This window comes from Oryctolagus cuniculus, chromosome 4 (genome assembly GCF_051225735.1).
Source record: "Oryctolagus cuniculus isolate XC-2025 breed Fujian yellow rabbit chromosome 4, ASM5122573v1, whole genome shotgun sequence".
NCBI lineage: Eukaryota > Metazoa > Chordata > Mammalia > Lagomorpha > Leporidae > Oryctolagus > Oryctolagus cuniculus.
The window spans coordinates 159,053,269-159,068,229 of record NC_142870.1 but is presented as its reverse complement, the minus strand read 5'-3'; the positions used below and the strand labels follow the sequence as shown (position 1 = coordinate 159,068,229).

At 45.1% G+C, this 14,961-nt stretch overlaps 1 protein-coding gene across 6 annotated transcripts in view; it reads right to left on the bottom strand.

Annotated features, from left to right (window-relative positions):
* Positions 1-10,611, bottom strand: part of UBE2E2 (ubiquitin conjugating enzyme E2 E2) — a 388,722-nt gene extending 378,111 nt beyond the window's left edge. The window contains exons 1-2 of one of the 6 annotated variants that reach the window (XR_016233326.1): positions 10,345-10,512; positions 4,365-4,548 (exon numbers count right to left, since the gene is read on the bottom strand). Coding sequence is in view for 3 of the 6 variants with exons in the window: in XM_051858867.3 (XP_051714827.1) it covers positions 4,365-4,540 (176 nt within the window). In the remaining 3 variants the exon portion in view is untranslated. Of the gene's footprint in view, positions 1-4,364; positions 4,627-10,131; positions 10,302-10,344 lie in introns of those variants that run through there. The other 5 variants (XM_051858867.3, XM_070072853.2, XM_070072852.2 and 2 more) reach the window with 5 other exon arrangements.
* Positions 10,612-14,961: the final 4,350 nt, after the last annotated feature.

Genomic DNA, 14,961 nt, shown 5'->3' with positions numbered 1-14,961 from the left:
CAAACCTAAAAATGTTTTTAAAATGTACGTTTATGGGTAGGTACTTGGCCTAGAATAACAGGAGGGTCCCATATCAGAGTACTCGGGTTCAATGCTGGGTCTGATTCTAGCTCCTGACTCCAGCTTACTGGCAGTGTGCAAACCAGGAGGCAGCAAGTAATGGCTCAAGTAATGGGTACCTGACACCCATGCAGGAGATCTGGACTGAGCTCCTGGCTCCTGGCTTCAGCCCAGCCTAGTGCTGGCTACTGCAAACATTTAGGGAATAAAGCTGTCTTTGTCTCTCAGATAAATAAATAAATTTTTAAATAAATAAAAAGCAACTGTATTTTTTAAAATAAATAAAATGTACATTTAGAATCAAGAAAATATAGTAACAAAAGATTATAAACAGTACTCCTTCATTCTCACCTGGAAAACAAATTCAGATATGCCTATATGCTGAAAGATTATACCAGAATGTACCTTTCAACCTAACAAAACCATAAAGTCTAAAACCAAACACTAGTCCAAGAACCGTATTGAATTGTGTGTCCAATAAAAAGCACAATGCCTACTCTGAACAAAGTTAATCTGAAATAAATGTGATTTAAAATTCATATTTACAGATGTGTCAAGACATGAAAGATAAAGCATAATCAATTCAATGAAGATCTCAAAATTGATGTATTACTGAACTTGAACTGACTAGTCAATTTTATCAAAATCATCTAAATTTATCACTGCAGACAGAGTTCAACTATGTACACATAACAAGAGAACAGGCTATGATATGAGCATGCCCTGTTTTAAAGAACCAAATTCTTGCCAAAGAAAGCAAAAGTGCAAAGATGTAAGTATCCTTACTCTAAAAAATGACAAAAGTTAATTTATACTATTGCTTAAGTACTCAAGTGTTTTCTGCATCATACATCACTACTCTGTAATACCTCAAAAATAAGATTTTAGGAAAACATATTTCCACACCAAATTAATTCTACAATTACAGCATAGTTCACAGAGTAATTGAGGTCCTACTATGTGCAAAACGTTTTTCCTGAGTTACTATAAAATGTATCTAATTACAGTACCTGATTATTTCTAGTTTAACAATAGTATTAAGTCCTCTTGGGCTAACATACACTTCTTTTTCTCAACTGGATTTGAAAAATATGATTGGAGACTTCCAGCACCCACATGGGATGCCGGCATAGCAGGCAGTGGCTTAACCCATTATGCCACGACGCCAGTCCCCACTGTAGATTTTAACTAGCACAAAGTCTAAGTGAGGGGCTACTGTGAGGCACATGAATGCTTTCACACACTTAGTCCTCACCACAGCCCTGTGAAAAGGGTACCACTTCACCAAAAGAAGAGGCCAAGACTTCAACGTTAAATTCTACACCTACCATCACAGAGCTACTCAATACTGGAATCTCTGTTCAATAAACCTAGACCCTGTCTCTGGAGTTCAAACTCTTCACTGGCACTGGTTATCTCATACAATGACACTATTTGAGAAAGAGTTCTCAGCTGAATAAAAATGGACTACCATTAAAAATGTAAATTAAAATTTTATTTTGAAACTACTTTTAAGTTTGAATCCTGAGATCCTAACATCCACGGAAAACCCAATTCTTACAGTAAACTCAGTATTCTAAGGCAACTAGTAAATAAACACTGTCAACCTAATATGCTAAACACTGTGGATTTAATGATGAAAAAAATCAAGAAAATACAGTAACAAAAGATTATAAACAGTACGCCTTCATTCTCACCTGGAAAACAAATTTAGATGTGTCCATATGCTGAAAGATTATACTGGAATGTACCTTTCAACCTAACAAAACCATAAAGTTTAAAACCAAACACTACTCCAAGAACAGTATTGAATTGTGTGTCCAATAAAAAGCACAATGTCCCTTTTCCTTATGATTTCCAATTTCTTCTAAGTTCTCAGAACTTAAGCTGAGGTGGAAAACAATCAGCTAATTTCACTATCAACTGAAGAAGGGGAAGGAAGAGAAGAAAGAATGATGTTCCTTTTTTTCTTTTAATTAAAAAATTAGCATTAGGCGTTCCCTGCAGCAGTTAAATTGCCACTTGGGATACCCACATCTCGTATCAGAGTAGCTACTTCAAGTCCTGGGTGCTCCACTTCTAATCCAGTTTTCCCAGTCTACCTTCCCATTAATGCATACCCTGGGAGGCAGCAGGTAATGGCTCAAGTACTTGGGTCCCTGCCACCCAGGTGGGATACCCAGACTAAGTTCGGGGCTCCTGGTTTCTGTCTAGCTGCACCTTGGTAGTTGCAAGCATTTGCAAGGTGAAGCAGCACATGGAAGTTCTCTGTCTCTGTGTGAGTGTGTGTGTGTGTGTGTATGTATACAGGTGTGTGTACCTTTCAAATAAAAATAAAATGCTTTTCAGAAATTAGCAATTACGCAGCATTTTATATTAAAAAATAAATAGTAAATAATTAGTCACTTTATACACTGTCACCCATAAACCACTTGAAGATCTCACAGAGGAAGTTTCTAAATTACAATTTAAAAGCCACAAATTCATAAGAATTAATTTTTCAACAAAAGGATTCCTTCAGCCAGGAAGCAAGTCAAAGGACACTCCTTCCTATCACCAAATGCAATGATCCCACTGTGCCAACTGAGCACAGTCCCGGCTCTCCACATAACACCATCTGTAATCTCAGTTCTAGCCCCTATTTTAAAAGGAGGAAAACATCTTCTTTTCTATTGTTTTTCCTCATGAAACCCATCACTGAGGTTAAATATATAATCTGTACTGTCCAAGAAAACTTCTCATCCACACACTAAACAGTACACCTTCTTTCAAAAGCACAACTTGGTCTTTGATACATCCCCAAAAATATGATTTTCAGCTATTTTGTAGTTGTGCTCCAAGCCTGGGGAAAAGGAAGGGCCTCGCCAAGCTGCTAACCAGCTAGGAGTGAGCCCACAGGCCCAGCAGAACCCCACTTCTCAGGGGCTGGCTAGCCACCCTTCCCCCTTTTCCGACAAACAGAAGAGGGCCTGTGGAGACCCTCAGACGCTGAGGACTGGGTTAGTTTCCTCACATACGTGGATGCACCTGAACGTCTTACCCGTTTGCCTCAACCTCCATTTCTTCCCCTAAATGGTGTACTTTCCCCATTCGCCAGCATTCTCATCCATTCTAACTGCACTCCCATTTCTCCACAACCGGGTATTCGGTGTTTCGGTCAGACAGCAGAAGGATTAGGCACCTGAGTCCCATGGACTTGTGACATGATATAGCAAAAACAAACTGAACCCTTTTTCCCATCCTAGCACATTCCAGGGTGGAGGTTTTGATGGTCTAAAGTTCAAGGCTCTCTGACTCTCAGACATCTCAGAGGTCAAGAATCAGCAACACAATTCTTAGAAGGGTTACCTAAACCCTAAACACCCTGGAATGGACAGCTGACCACTCACCAACACCTCTCATCAGGAGGCCTGAGGGGGCTCCTCCCCATCCTATGGACTGACCAAGCCACAGGGAAACAAGGTCCACTAGCTCACATGAATTGTGATCTTTGGGAAAGGAGTTCCTTCCAACCCAGAGCATCCAACAACACAGGACGATACCACTCGACATCCAGACACCCCACTATGCTCAAAGTCACGTATAGGAAGACAGCTAAATAACACCTACAGACTGCTTTTATTTATACTTCCAACTGATATTTTTAAAAAGTAGTAAAACAGAAGATCAGGGGAGACTACTAAATTTACCTTTTAAATTATTCTCCAAAAAATATTCCATATGTAGCAACATCAAAGCAGATTCCCTCTAAATCCAAAGATATGCCAATCATCACAAGAGACTGATGTGGAACAGAGATCATTTCAGTACCTACTTTTCAGACTTAATTATTCTCTAGGGAAATCAAAAAAAAAAATCTGTATCAAGACTGATCAGGTAATGAAACCAAGATGCACTTGTTAATAATTTCAGCACTTCTAACTTAACCAAGAGAAAGTAGCAGAAAATAAGGCATCATTCCACCATCATTAAAACAGATTACTAATCTCTCGTCTTTGCTACTAAACAGAAAAAAAGTATTAATGATCAATTAACCATAAAAGTAAACCATCATACACTTATATGCATGTCTGTCCAGGCCTCTCTAACAATATATGTTTATTTTATAAATCTGACATACCACTTAACTGACTTAAGTACCAAAAAGTTCCCTAAAATTAAAGCCACCTAAAAAAGGTCACCTTAAAGGGGAAAGAAAAATCCATGGCCCACATCTCAGAAAAAAATGACTAAACACATCAGAAAAGCAGAAGTTAAGAGGATAAAATGACACCAGAACTAAAAAGTTGCAACAACCGAGGTACCTTTTAGCACTAGTCGACAATTTAGCAGCCGTCTTGCTGGATATTTTTCCCTCCTTCTTCTTGGGCTGAACTTGCTCTCGTTCCGGTTCTTGCTGAACACTTTCACGCTGGTCTCCATCAGAACTTCCTCCACTAGTGCTTGGACTGTCATCAACTCTTTGTGCCTCAGTGGACATTTTAGATCCTTGATTAAAGAAGCAAATATTATTTATTCAGCTGTGGGGAGGACTACTGTAAGGTACTTCCACACAAGAAAGCGAGCCTAAAAAATAAAACAAGTAAAATGCAATATAAAATGGATTCAGTCAGTCATTTACAAAAACAAACAGTGCTAGGAGTTACCAAAACTTTTCTTTCATCCATTCAAAATGTATTAAGAAATGAAAATGCAAATTTCATACACAAAATGTTCATAGCATCATTACAATAGCCTAAATATCAAAAACAATTCAAATGTCCACGGACAAAGGGAAATAAAAATGTGGTAGACCCATAACGGATTAATATTTAGCCATTAAAAAGGAATGGTGTACAGTATCCATAGCAATACAGATGAATCTTGAATTATCACACAAGTCAAAGAAGTCAGGCACAAATGACCACAGTTTGTATGTTTCCATTTCTATGAACTATCTAGAATAGGCAAATCCACAAAGACATAGAAAAAGGGCTAGGAATGAGGGAAAAATGCACACTAACTGCTAATGAATACAGGTTGGGGTGATAAAAATGCCTTTAAATTAGATAACGGTGATGTTGCAAAACTGTCAATACAGCAAAAACAAGGGTTTTTTTTTTTAGAAAAAAAAAGAATTATTCATTTATTTGAACGGCCAAGTAACAAAGAAGGAGAGACGGAGATAGAACAAAATCTTCCGTCTGCTGATTCACTCCCCCAAATGGCAGGAGCTGGGCCAGGCTGAAGCCAGGAGCCAGGAACTCCAACAGGGTCTCACACGTGGGTAGCAGGGGCCCAGGTACTTGGGCTATCTTCCACTGCTTTCCCAGGCACCACAGCAGGGAGCTGGATTGGAAGTAGAGCAGCCCTGCAGAGCCTAGAACCAGCACTCCATTACTGATGCCAGCTTTGGAAATGGCAGCTAACTTAACCCAATGTGCCACAACACTGGCCCCCCGAAGCCAGAGTTACACATTTTTAAAGGATTTAGTGTATAATACATAAATTATATCTTAATAAAGAGATTATTTTAAAAAGAATAAGAGAAGGAAAGGAGGGAAAAAAAGGACACAGGCCCACTTGCTATACCAGGCACTGTGGTAAACCTGTTAGCCCCACAACTGTGAGAATTTTGAACTACAAGGTAAGCCAGCTTGCTAAGTGCCGCAACAGAGGTTAGCACAAATCCACAGATACAGAGAAATAAGGGCTACTTTCACATCCACATCCAATCAATACATCCTCAGGGCTGAACTCAGGTTAGGAATCCTCTAGCAGACAGTTTAAGTAACCTTCATGACAGCCTAAGAACAGAGGCCTGCTTGATCTAAATAAAGCCTGAACCACAGGACAGCATCAGCACCGATTCCAGCATATAAAGCAATCACGTTTCACAAGGGAGGGTGACAGTATTCAGACAATGAAGAACTCCTTTTTGCCCCACAGTCTGGAAGAAATGTCCCTCAAGGTTTTCAAATTCCCTTTGCTCTAAGTTCATGTTCTCCAAGCAACTCTGATTATCAACTAAATTTCCTCAATACCTTGGTACCTCGGCAGCTTTTATAACCTAGATAGCAGAGACCAAAAAAAAAAAAAAAAAAATCCTGGTAAATTAAAGGACTATCCTCCCTCCCCTCAGTGTCCTTCTATCATAATCAATTGCTGCGCTTGATTACCATGACCTCCCTTACAATCCTACCAGCTGAGTGTTGTGACAAATGCAGAACTACCCTAGCCAAAGGGATGCTCTGAGATGCTACAAGGCCTTGTGCCCTCCATGGCGCAGTCACCTCACGGCCACCTGGACTCCATACAGCTATCTCTCAACACTGCCTTAAAGAACAAAACTACCTATGTTTTAAGAAACACCATCAACACCACAAAATACACCTTTACCAAAACACAATAAACAGGACAAAATTCCTTTTGAAAAGGATACTTTTTGTTTCATTTGTTTTTGAGGGTTGTTTTGGTCAGCTAAGGCTGGACCAAGCGGAAGCCAGGAGCTTCATCTAGGTCTCCCACGTGGGTGGCAGGGGCCCAAGCACTTTTCCCAGGCCACCAGCAGGGAGCTGGATAGGAAGTGGAGCAGCCAGGACTCAAATCAGCACCCATATGGGATGCTGGTGTCCCAGGCAGTAGCTTCACCATTACCCTACAATGCTGGCCCTGAAAAGGATACTTCTTACCACCCCTTAATCAAATCAAGATGTGAAATAAAATTTGCTTTTATGACTGGATGTAGGTATAGGATAGGTAAAAGATATCTCTCACATAGTTTTTCAATACTATAATTAACTGAATCTGTGTGAATAGCTAGTTGACACGGATAAAAATGCAACTTCACCAAAGACTAACTTTTGCAGATTTTTCTAAACCAAAGTCATTTTGGAATACAGTCCTTTAACAAGGTGAGCAAAAAGCACTACAACAGAGTGGGAGAATCTGGAAGCACAGAGGGGTGAAGAGTCGAGAAAAATAATCAATGTCTTCACTGAGACACCACCCACCCCTACTCCAAAAAACGGAGCCATTTCCCTACGCCAAACAAAAATACACCTGCCCAAACAGCTCTGAAACGCACTGCTGGGATGTCTCCCTACCCTTCTCTCTTCTGCAAATGCAGAGCATCAGCCCCACAGCTGTGACATCTGTTATGAACACGAAAGTCACCTAATAGAATGCTCAAGTTTTACATCAGTAGGTTTCAGATGTAGCGCTAAAAACCCTACCATATTTCTTGCTTTTTTAAAATTTTTACTTCACTTTAAATTATCATTCTTGGATTGAACATTAGTTTTTTTGTTCCGCTTACATCTTTCAATTAAAATGTCAGAAGTTTAAAACACTGTCAGTATGTACACAATAGCATGTCAGAGCAGATGTGCATGGGAGTCAGAAAGAATAATTCTCAGAGAAAGGCATCCAGATATAGCGAAGTGTTGCCAACAATATTTTAAGAAACATGAAATGAGTAAGAAATCATTTTACATATCTTTAACCAGAAGCAATCCATTACATGACAAATATATGGGAGCCTAAATGAAATAGGACTCTCTTACTTGAAGCTGAAGCTTCAGTTTAATAAACTCTGATTTAATAAGCTATGCCTAGAGTTTCAGCTGTGCATAGTAGTTATAAAGCTTCACATTCTTCTCAATGTTCCATTTATGTGCATGACACACTATCTATTAATGCTATGATTACAGACTTAAAGACTACTCAATGATCTAAAACTCAAATTTCATAAATTACTCCAGAATATCAGAAGACTAAAGTAAAAATTAGTCTAAGGAGAGAACTATTAAAAATGCTTACGTTTAAAATGCCCAAATAGAGCAAAATTATCTATAGTTTCACAATAAAGAAAAAATTATGTTACTACTTTTGACCTTATAAGATACTTTATTTCATCCAAATCTTAACCTACAAACGAAAACTTCATCTGAGACCACTGATAATCACCACAGACACTTTAGAAATGGTTTTCATATTTCTTTTTAAAATATAAAAAGGGGAATTTCAGCTGATTTTGTTTTTTGAATGACTAATTACAGGAAAAATATGGAAAAGGAAATATTGCACCACTCAGGTGCAACTGATTTTTATGAAGAAAAAGTAGTCTATAAATCATTTTAATTAGTTGTAAGTATAAAATTGGTGTCTTTTCTCTCTAGTGTACAAATGAATAAAAATGAATTAAAACTCTTTAACTATTATCTTCTAAATTAGCATTTTAAAATTATATTTAAAAGTAATCCCTAAATAGCTAATCTGACCCAATGATCTAATCTAGAGGAAAGACAGACACAAATCCCAGTGTTCCAAACAGAGCTGCTCTGTCAGAGACTGAGATCTGTGCATTACTCTTGTTAGTTCACATTCAAAACAAAAGCTGACTTATAAACAGACATTTTCAGGTAGGCAGACCCTCCTAAAATATGTATTATATTTAAGAGTTTAAATACTGTTCTTCAACACACTGAATTTGTCTTAGTTATGTACTCTATGTCGCAATTAGTCCTGGGAATGAGCATCATACAGTGAATGAAACTCACATGCTCCATAAATGTTGAGTGATTTCGTTATAAATATTATTGATAACATAAGAGCAATGATAGATCACTCTGCAGACAAGCCTTGCAATAGTATCCCGTAGTATAAAACTAAAAAAGCAAGTGTTCGTGTCAGCTTTCCTACCAGGAAAACGTTCGATTCTGTCATCTGTATCATGCTGTCCTCTTATACATTTTTATAAACTTTTATAATATGTAAAATAACTTATGCTATATGAATATACACAACATCTGGCAATACCTAGCTTTTAACGTACCTGTAAAGATATTTATGCAAGAAATTGTGGAACACCCGATGGGGGGTGGGGTACTGTTGTCCTAGGGGAGATGGGATGGGGTACAACGTATGAAGACACTCCATTCTTAGCATTGAAGACACTCCATTCTTAGCATCAGCTCACATATGAAACTCCAAGAGCCAAGGGGAGCGTTCAAACTGTCTAAGACAAATATTTAGATTCCCAAGGTCCAGACAGAATCATCACACATTCAGAAACATACTGTTTCAAGAATCAAGGACGAAACACTCAAAGCTTAAAACCCTTTCTGAACAGTGAGATAAGCTGAGAATAGGTCCTAGCACTTCCTTTTGTGCTTTTAAATAAAAATATTTGAGTAGACGCTCGTGAATCTTGGAAACATGCAAATGGCTCTAACAGCCACGGAGCACAGGATGATGTCTTTCTAAAGCGGCCTTAATTTCCTTAAGGGAAGATGGATTGGACGTTTCTGGTTGGCCGTGGGGGGAAAAATAGCCACATTGAAGCCACGCTTTATCTTCATTAGAAATGGTAAAGGGCAAAAGGATCAAAATATTTAGAGAGGAAAAAAAAAAAAAAAGAGGGGCGAATTTGGTGTTGGGGGGGGGCGGGCAGAGGGAATCCAGTTTCAAACCAGGCCAGTGGGGGCTGCAGAGAAAAATGGGCTTCGGTTCCAAACTGTGACAAGCACCAGGCATCACAAAAGACCAACACCACACACACCCCACAGCAGGGCACACACAAATACACCTCCCAAGGTCTTCCTCTGGGCGGGCCACCGGGGTGCAAGGGCGGCGGAGCCAGACCTGGCACTCGCCAGGGGAGACACCATGTGCAGCAATTATGCAATTAGGGAAAACAGCGAAAGATCACGCCGGGCACTTTCCACCGTGACATTTACGCTGTACTTTTTGCAAAGACTTAGTTCCAGGATGCGGCTGGGAGCGGGTAGGGGCCGGCACGGTGGAGAAGGATGGGGAACTGAGAACGGAAGGGGGTAGACGACGGGCAGGGAGGGAAGAGGCACCAGGGGGGGAGGATGGGAAGGAGGGGGAGGGGTGGAAAGGGCGAGAATCGGGGGCAGGAGGCTCTCGGGAGGGGGCGCCGGGCACGGTGCACGCCGCGCGCAGGAGAGGAAGGGAGCCGGGGCTCGAGGGGTGCGGACGGAGACCTGCGGCGCGAGGGGGGCTGAGGCGGCCGGCAGGCGGGGAGGGCGCCCGAGGCAGGGGGCACCGGCGGGCCCGAGCGAGTACCTGAGGGAGGGGTGTCCGCGCAGGTCGCGGGCTCCACACGCAGCCGGGAGAGGGCAGGGCTGCGCGGCGCGACGGGGGAAGGGGCTGCGGAGGCCCGGGCCACGGAATGGTCCCCGCCGCCCGTCCGATCGCCGACAGCCGGACCCACGCACCCCGCACCCGACCGCCCGGCCACGCCTGTCCCCGCCGCGCTCGCGCCCGCCCCGGACTCACCCTCCGCGCCGCCGCCGCCGCCGCCGCCCGCAGCCGTTCCAGCTCCGGCTTCCGAGGCTGCTCCCCGCGGCCGCCGCCGCTGTGGCCGCCTGAGTCCTGGAAAGTGAAGCCACCACCTCCGGGAGCCGCCGCCGCCGCCGCCAGCCGGCCGTCCGCGCGCGCGCCCGCGAGTGCGCGTGCCCGAGCGCCCGCCCGGGAGAGACCGCGAGAGCGCGAGCCCCACGTCGGCCGTGCGGCGCCGCGCGCCTCTCTCCTCCTCCCCCCCCCCCAGCACAACGCCGCCCCTCCTCCACCGGCGCGCGGCCGCGAGGGGGCGGGGGCGGGCGCGCGCACGGCCGGGCTGCCCCGCCGGGCCGGGCCGGGCCGGGCGAGGGGCGGAGAGGCGGCGCGCAAAAGTAAAGTGACAGGCGCGTCCCGCGCGCCGACTGGACCGCGGCCGGGGGTGGGCGAGGGGCAGCGCGTCGGGGAGCGATGGCAGGGCCAGGGGGAGGTGGGGGAAACCGAGGCTGCCGGTGCGGCCGCAGGGAGGGGACGCGGGGACCTTGACGAGCACGCGCTTTAAAGGGGAAGGCTGACTGGGGGGTGGGAGGGGCGGGGGTTGTCCGGAGACGGGGCCGGGAGGCCCCACTGCAGCCTTGACCTCACACTCACCTTAAAGCTTCCGCACAGACGCTTCCTGGTGCCATGGCAAACCCGACTCCTGGACGCGTGGTGTCCACGCGCACCCAGACGGGAAACTTGACGCTGGCCTGTGAAGTTCGTCCGGGCTGGGCCTGACCCTTCACCCGACACCGCGGCGCGAAGGTCATCCTGCCCTTTGGTTCTCTGACCCAGAACAGAACGCACACCGGCGGGTAGCTGGGGGCTCTTCACCCCCAACAACTGGGACAGAGCACACGGCGCCCGCTTTGCAAACGGCGCTCCCGTGAGATTTCCCACCCCTACCTGCAGCAGGTCTTCCCTGAACGCTCTCACTCGCCTCACCTCTGCTGGGTAGCGATCCCAGAGCTGGGAGTGTGCGGAAGCCCTGCCCGGTTAGCGCCCGAGAAGTGGGACAGACTGCAGGTAGCCTGAGCATCACCTGGCCAGCTACCTAATTAGGTGAGGAAACCCAACCCCCCACCCCCACCCCCCAGGCGCCTTGAGCCCTACACAGAGCAACGAACTGAGTCCAGAAGAAATCCGTGCAATAAGGCCCCGGAGGACCAGAGCTGTGCCTGTGTCTAGAACCGAACATTGCTTTTCTCAGATGTCTTCTTCAACCTTGACTTTCTTTCTAACATCCCTGAAATCTCACAAAAGCAAGTGCTGGCGTCTAGCCCGTGCAAATCACCACTGTGCAAAAATGGGTGCATTCCTGTGTACCGCTTGGACATGCCACTCAGGGGTGGCAACTGGCCCTCTTACTCTTAAACTCTGAAATGGACATCGGAGGACTGGACATTAGCGTTTTTCTGGGATTGTCAATTATATAGCCACCTAAATCACTCACATGGGACGGTGTATTAGTAGGCATGGTGTCGTAAATTAAAAGGAAAAAATGCCGTAAAATGCATCATGTTGGCTTTCTAATACTTAGAAAATAACTAAATACAGCATTTCATAGGCTGCCTAAAATGCGTGCACAATTCATGTACCTCGTGACGCATTTCTATATTATTTTCATTCTACTGATTGCATTTCAAGAACTCAGAAATTTCAAGTTTTTCAACCATTTCATAGGATACATTACAGAATCCTCATTCCCCATGCTTTTCTCCAATTAAACAATTCTTTTATATGTATGTTCTTCTGTTTGTCTTGTTGTTTATTTGTTTACAAGGAACATTTTATAACAGAGTATGCTTCTGTTACAGAAATTTCAAAGTTGTCTTGTAGTTCTTGGTCATTGGCAGCTGAGAGCCAGGAATGCTGCGATGTTGACTTCAGTCCCTGCGGAAAGGACTGGAAAAAGTTTCACGGCTTAATTGCTAAAACTGGTTGCTACAATACCTCAACAGTGGATGTTTTAACTGCTGTTTGCTATCTGCTAACTTCCAAAAACGGTGTAGTACAAGTCAGACTTAGTCTTTTCATCCATCTGCAGAATATTGAATACCAGGCACTAGGTGCTAGGGCTATAACATTGAATAAAAGAGAAAAGTCCCTGTCCTCAGAGCACTGCCCTGCCCCTGCGCCTTCTGCCTGACACTCTACATTCAATGCACCAGAAAATTCTGTTGGCTCTGCTCTTGAAAATAGAACCCTAGGCCGGCACCGCGGCTCAACAGGCTAATCCTCCACCTATCGGCGCCGGCACACCGGGGTTCTAGTCCTGGTCGGGGCACCGGATTCTGTCCCAGTTGCCCCTCTTCCAGGCCAGCTCTCTGCTGTGGCCTGGGAGTGCAGTGGAGGATAGCCCAAGTGCTTGGGCCCTGCACCCCATGGGAGACCAGGAGAAGCACCTGGCTCCTGCCTTCCGATCAGCGCTGTGCGCCAGCCGCAGCGTGCTGGCCGTGGCGGTCATTGGAGGGTGAACCAACGGCAAAAGGAAGACCTTTCTCTCTGTCTCTGTCTCTCTCTCTCACTGTCCACTCTGTCTGTCAAAAAAAAAAAAAAAAGAAAATAGAACCCCAAAGTGTCCACTCCATCCTACCCCGCTCCCCACTGCTAATGTCTTGATCCAATCCACCGGCATCTCTTAACAAAAGTCTCTTACTGGTCTCTCTACTTCTCCATCTACCTTCTTCCACCACACACACGGAGCAGTCTCAATGTCCTTTAAAATTCAGGTTATATTTTGTCTCCTCAAAGATTCCAGTCGGGGGCAGCGCTGTGCCTTAGTGGGTAAAGCCGCCGCCTGCGGTGCCAGCATCCCTCATGGGCGCCGGTTTGTATACTGGCTGGCCTACTTCTGATCCAGCTCTCTGCCATGGCTTGGGATAGCAGTAGAAGATGGCCCAAGTCCTTGTGCCCCTGCACCCGCGTGGGAGACCCGGAAGACACCCCCGGCTCCTGGCTTCGGATCAGCGCAGCTCCTGCCGTTGTGGCAATTAGGGGAGTGAACCAGTGGATAGAAGACCTCTCTCTCTCTCTCTCTCTCTCTCTCTCTCTCTCTGCCTCTGCCTCTATAACTCTGCCTTTCAAATAAATAAATAAATGTTTTTAAAATTCCAGTGGATTTGCATCCTAGAGCAACAAAGTTCTTATAGTGGGCGCCCGCCCTGTGCGACCTGCCCGCCACTTCCAACCCCTCTGACCTCAGGTTGTGCAATTTCACCCCTTCTCCCTCCAGCCACACTGGCCTTGGGAATACAGAGCACAGCCAGCATGTCTCAGCATGAAGACTTCTGCACTTACTGTTTCCCGTCCCTAGAACATTCTTCCCTCCCAACCCTCCCCCAGAGCTGCTTCTCATCTTCTCTGCTTTGTTTTTCTCCATGACCCTCACCTATTTCTTTTAGTCTCCTCTGGGAAGAGGACTAAAAGAGACTAAAAGAATGTCCTTCTCCTCCTTTTGCCTCCCCCCCTCCTTAAACAATAATAATTAGCACTTACCATGTCCTTAGCTTGGACAAAGGCAAAGTTCTAAGTACTTTACACATACTAGGTCATGGTTACAGTATAAATTGGTTTCATGCCATCAACCCCATTGTACAGATAAGACCACTGAGGTGCAGGGGGATTAAGTCCCTTGCTCATAGTCACACAGTGAGTAGTGGTGGACTTAGGTTTGAAATCAATCTTGACTCTGAAATCTGAGCTTCAGGACACTTTACCATGAGTCCAGAGTTACAAACGTGAATTTTTATTTCATTTTCCAGGAGAGAGTTACAGAGAGAGAGGGAGAGGGAAAAACAGAGAAAGGTCTTCCATCTGCTGGTTCACTCCATAAATAGTCACAACAGCCAGAGGTAGGCCCATCCAAAGCCGGGAGCCCAGGAGCTTTTTCCAGGTCTCCCATGTGGGTGCAGGGGTCCAAGCACTTGGGCCATCTTCCACTGCCTTCCCTGGCAAATGGAACTGTTTCTCTGAAAGATTCTTACAACTTCGTCACTGCCAATTTTGTGAGAAGGCAGAGTCACACAGGAAAGACCTCTCTTGGTCAACTGGGCTGGATTTGAGCAGAAAACATCACACTGGTAGAATCCTGCTGTGTAAAAAACTTCCGTTCTTGCTAGGCACCAGGTGACCAGGGGTTCTTAAATATTTGGATAGCCCTGGAAAGAAATACCTTAGCTCAGATTGCCAAAGATCAGGACCCCGAGAGGCTGAATGAAAAACAACCATCTTTTGCATACAACTTTGCTTGAGTGAGGCTGTAAGAACCCTGCATTCACCCTGAATATTTGGAGACTTAAGAAGGAAAAAAGAGACTGGCATTGTGGTGCAATAGGTTAAGCCTCCACCAGTGGCGCTGGCATCCCATAGGGGTACCAGTTCGAGTCCCAGCTGCTCCACTTTCCATCCAGCTCCCTGCTAAAGGCCTGGGAAAGCAGTAGAAGATGGCCCAGGTGCTTGGGCTCCTGCACCCACGTGGGAGACCCAGAAGAAGCTCCTGACTCCTGGCTTCAGATTGGCCCAACTCCAGCCATTGAGGCCATTTGGGGGAGTGAATCTGTGAATCAAACCTCTCTC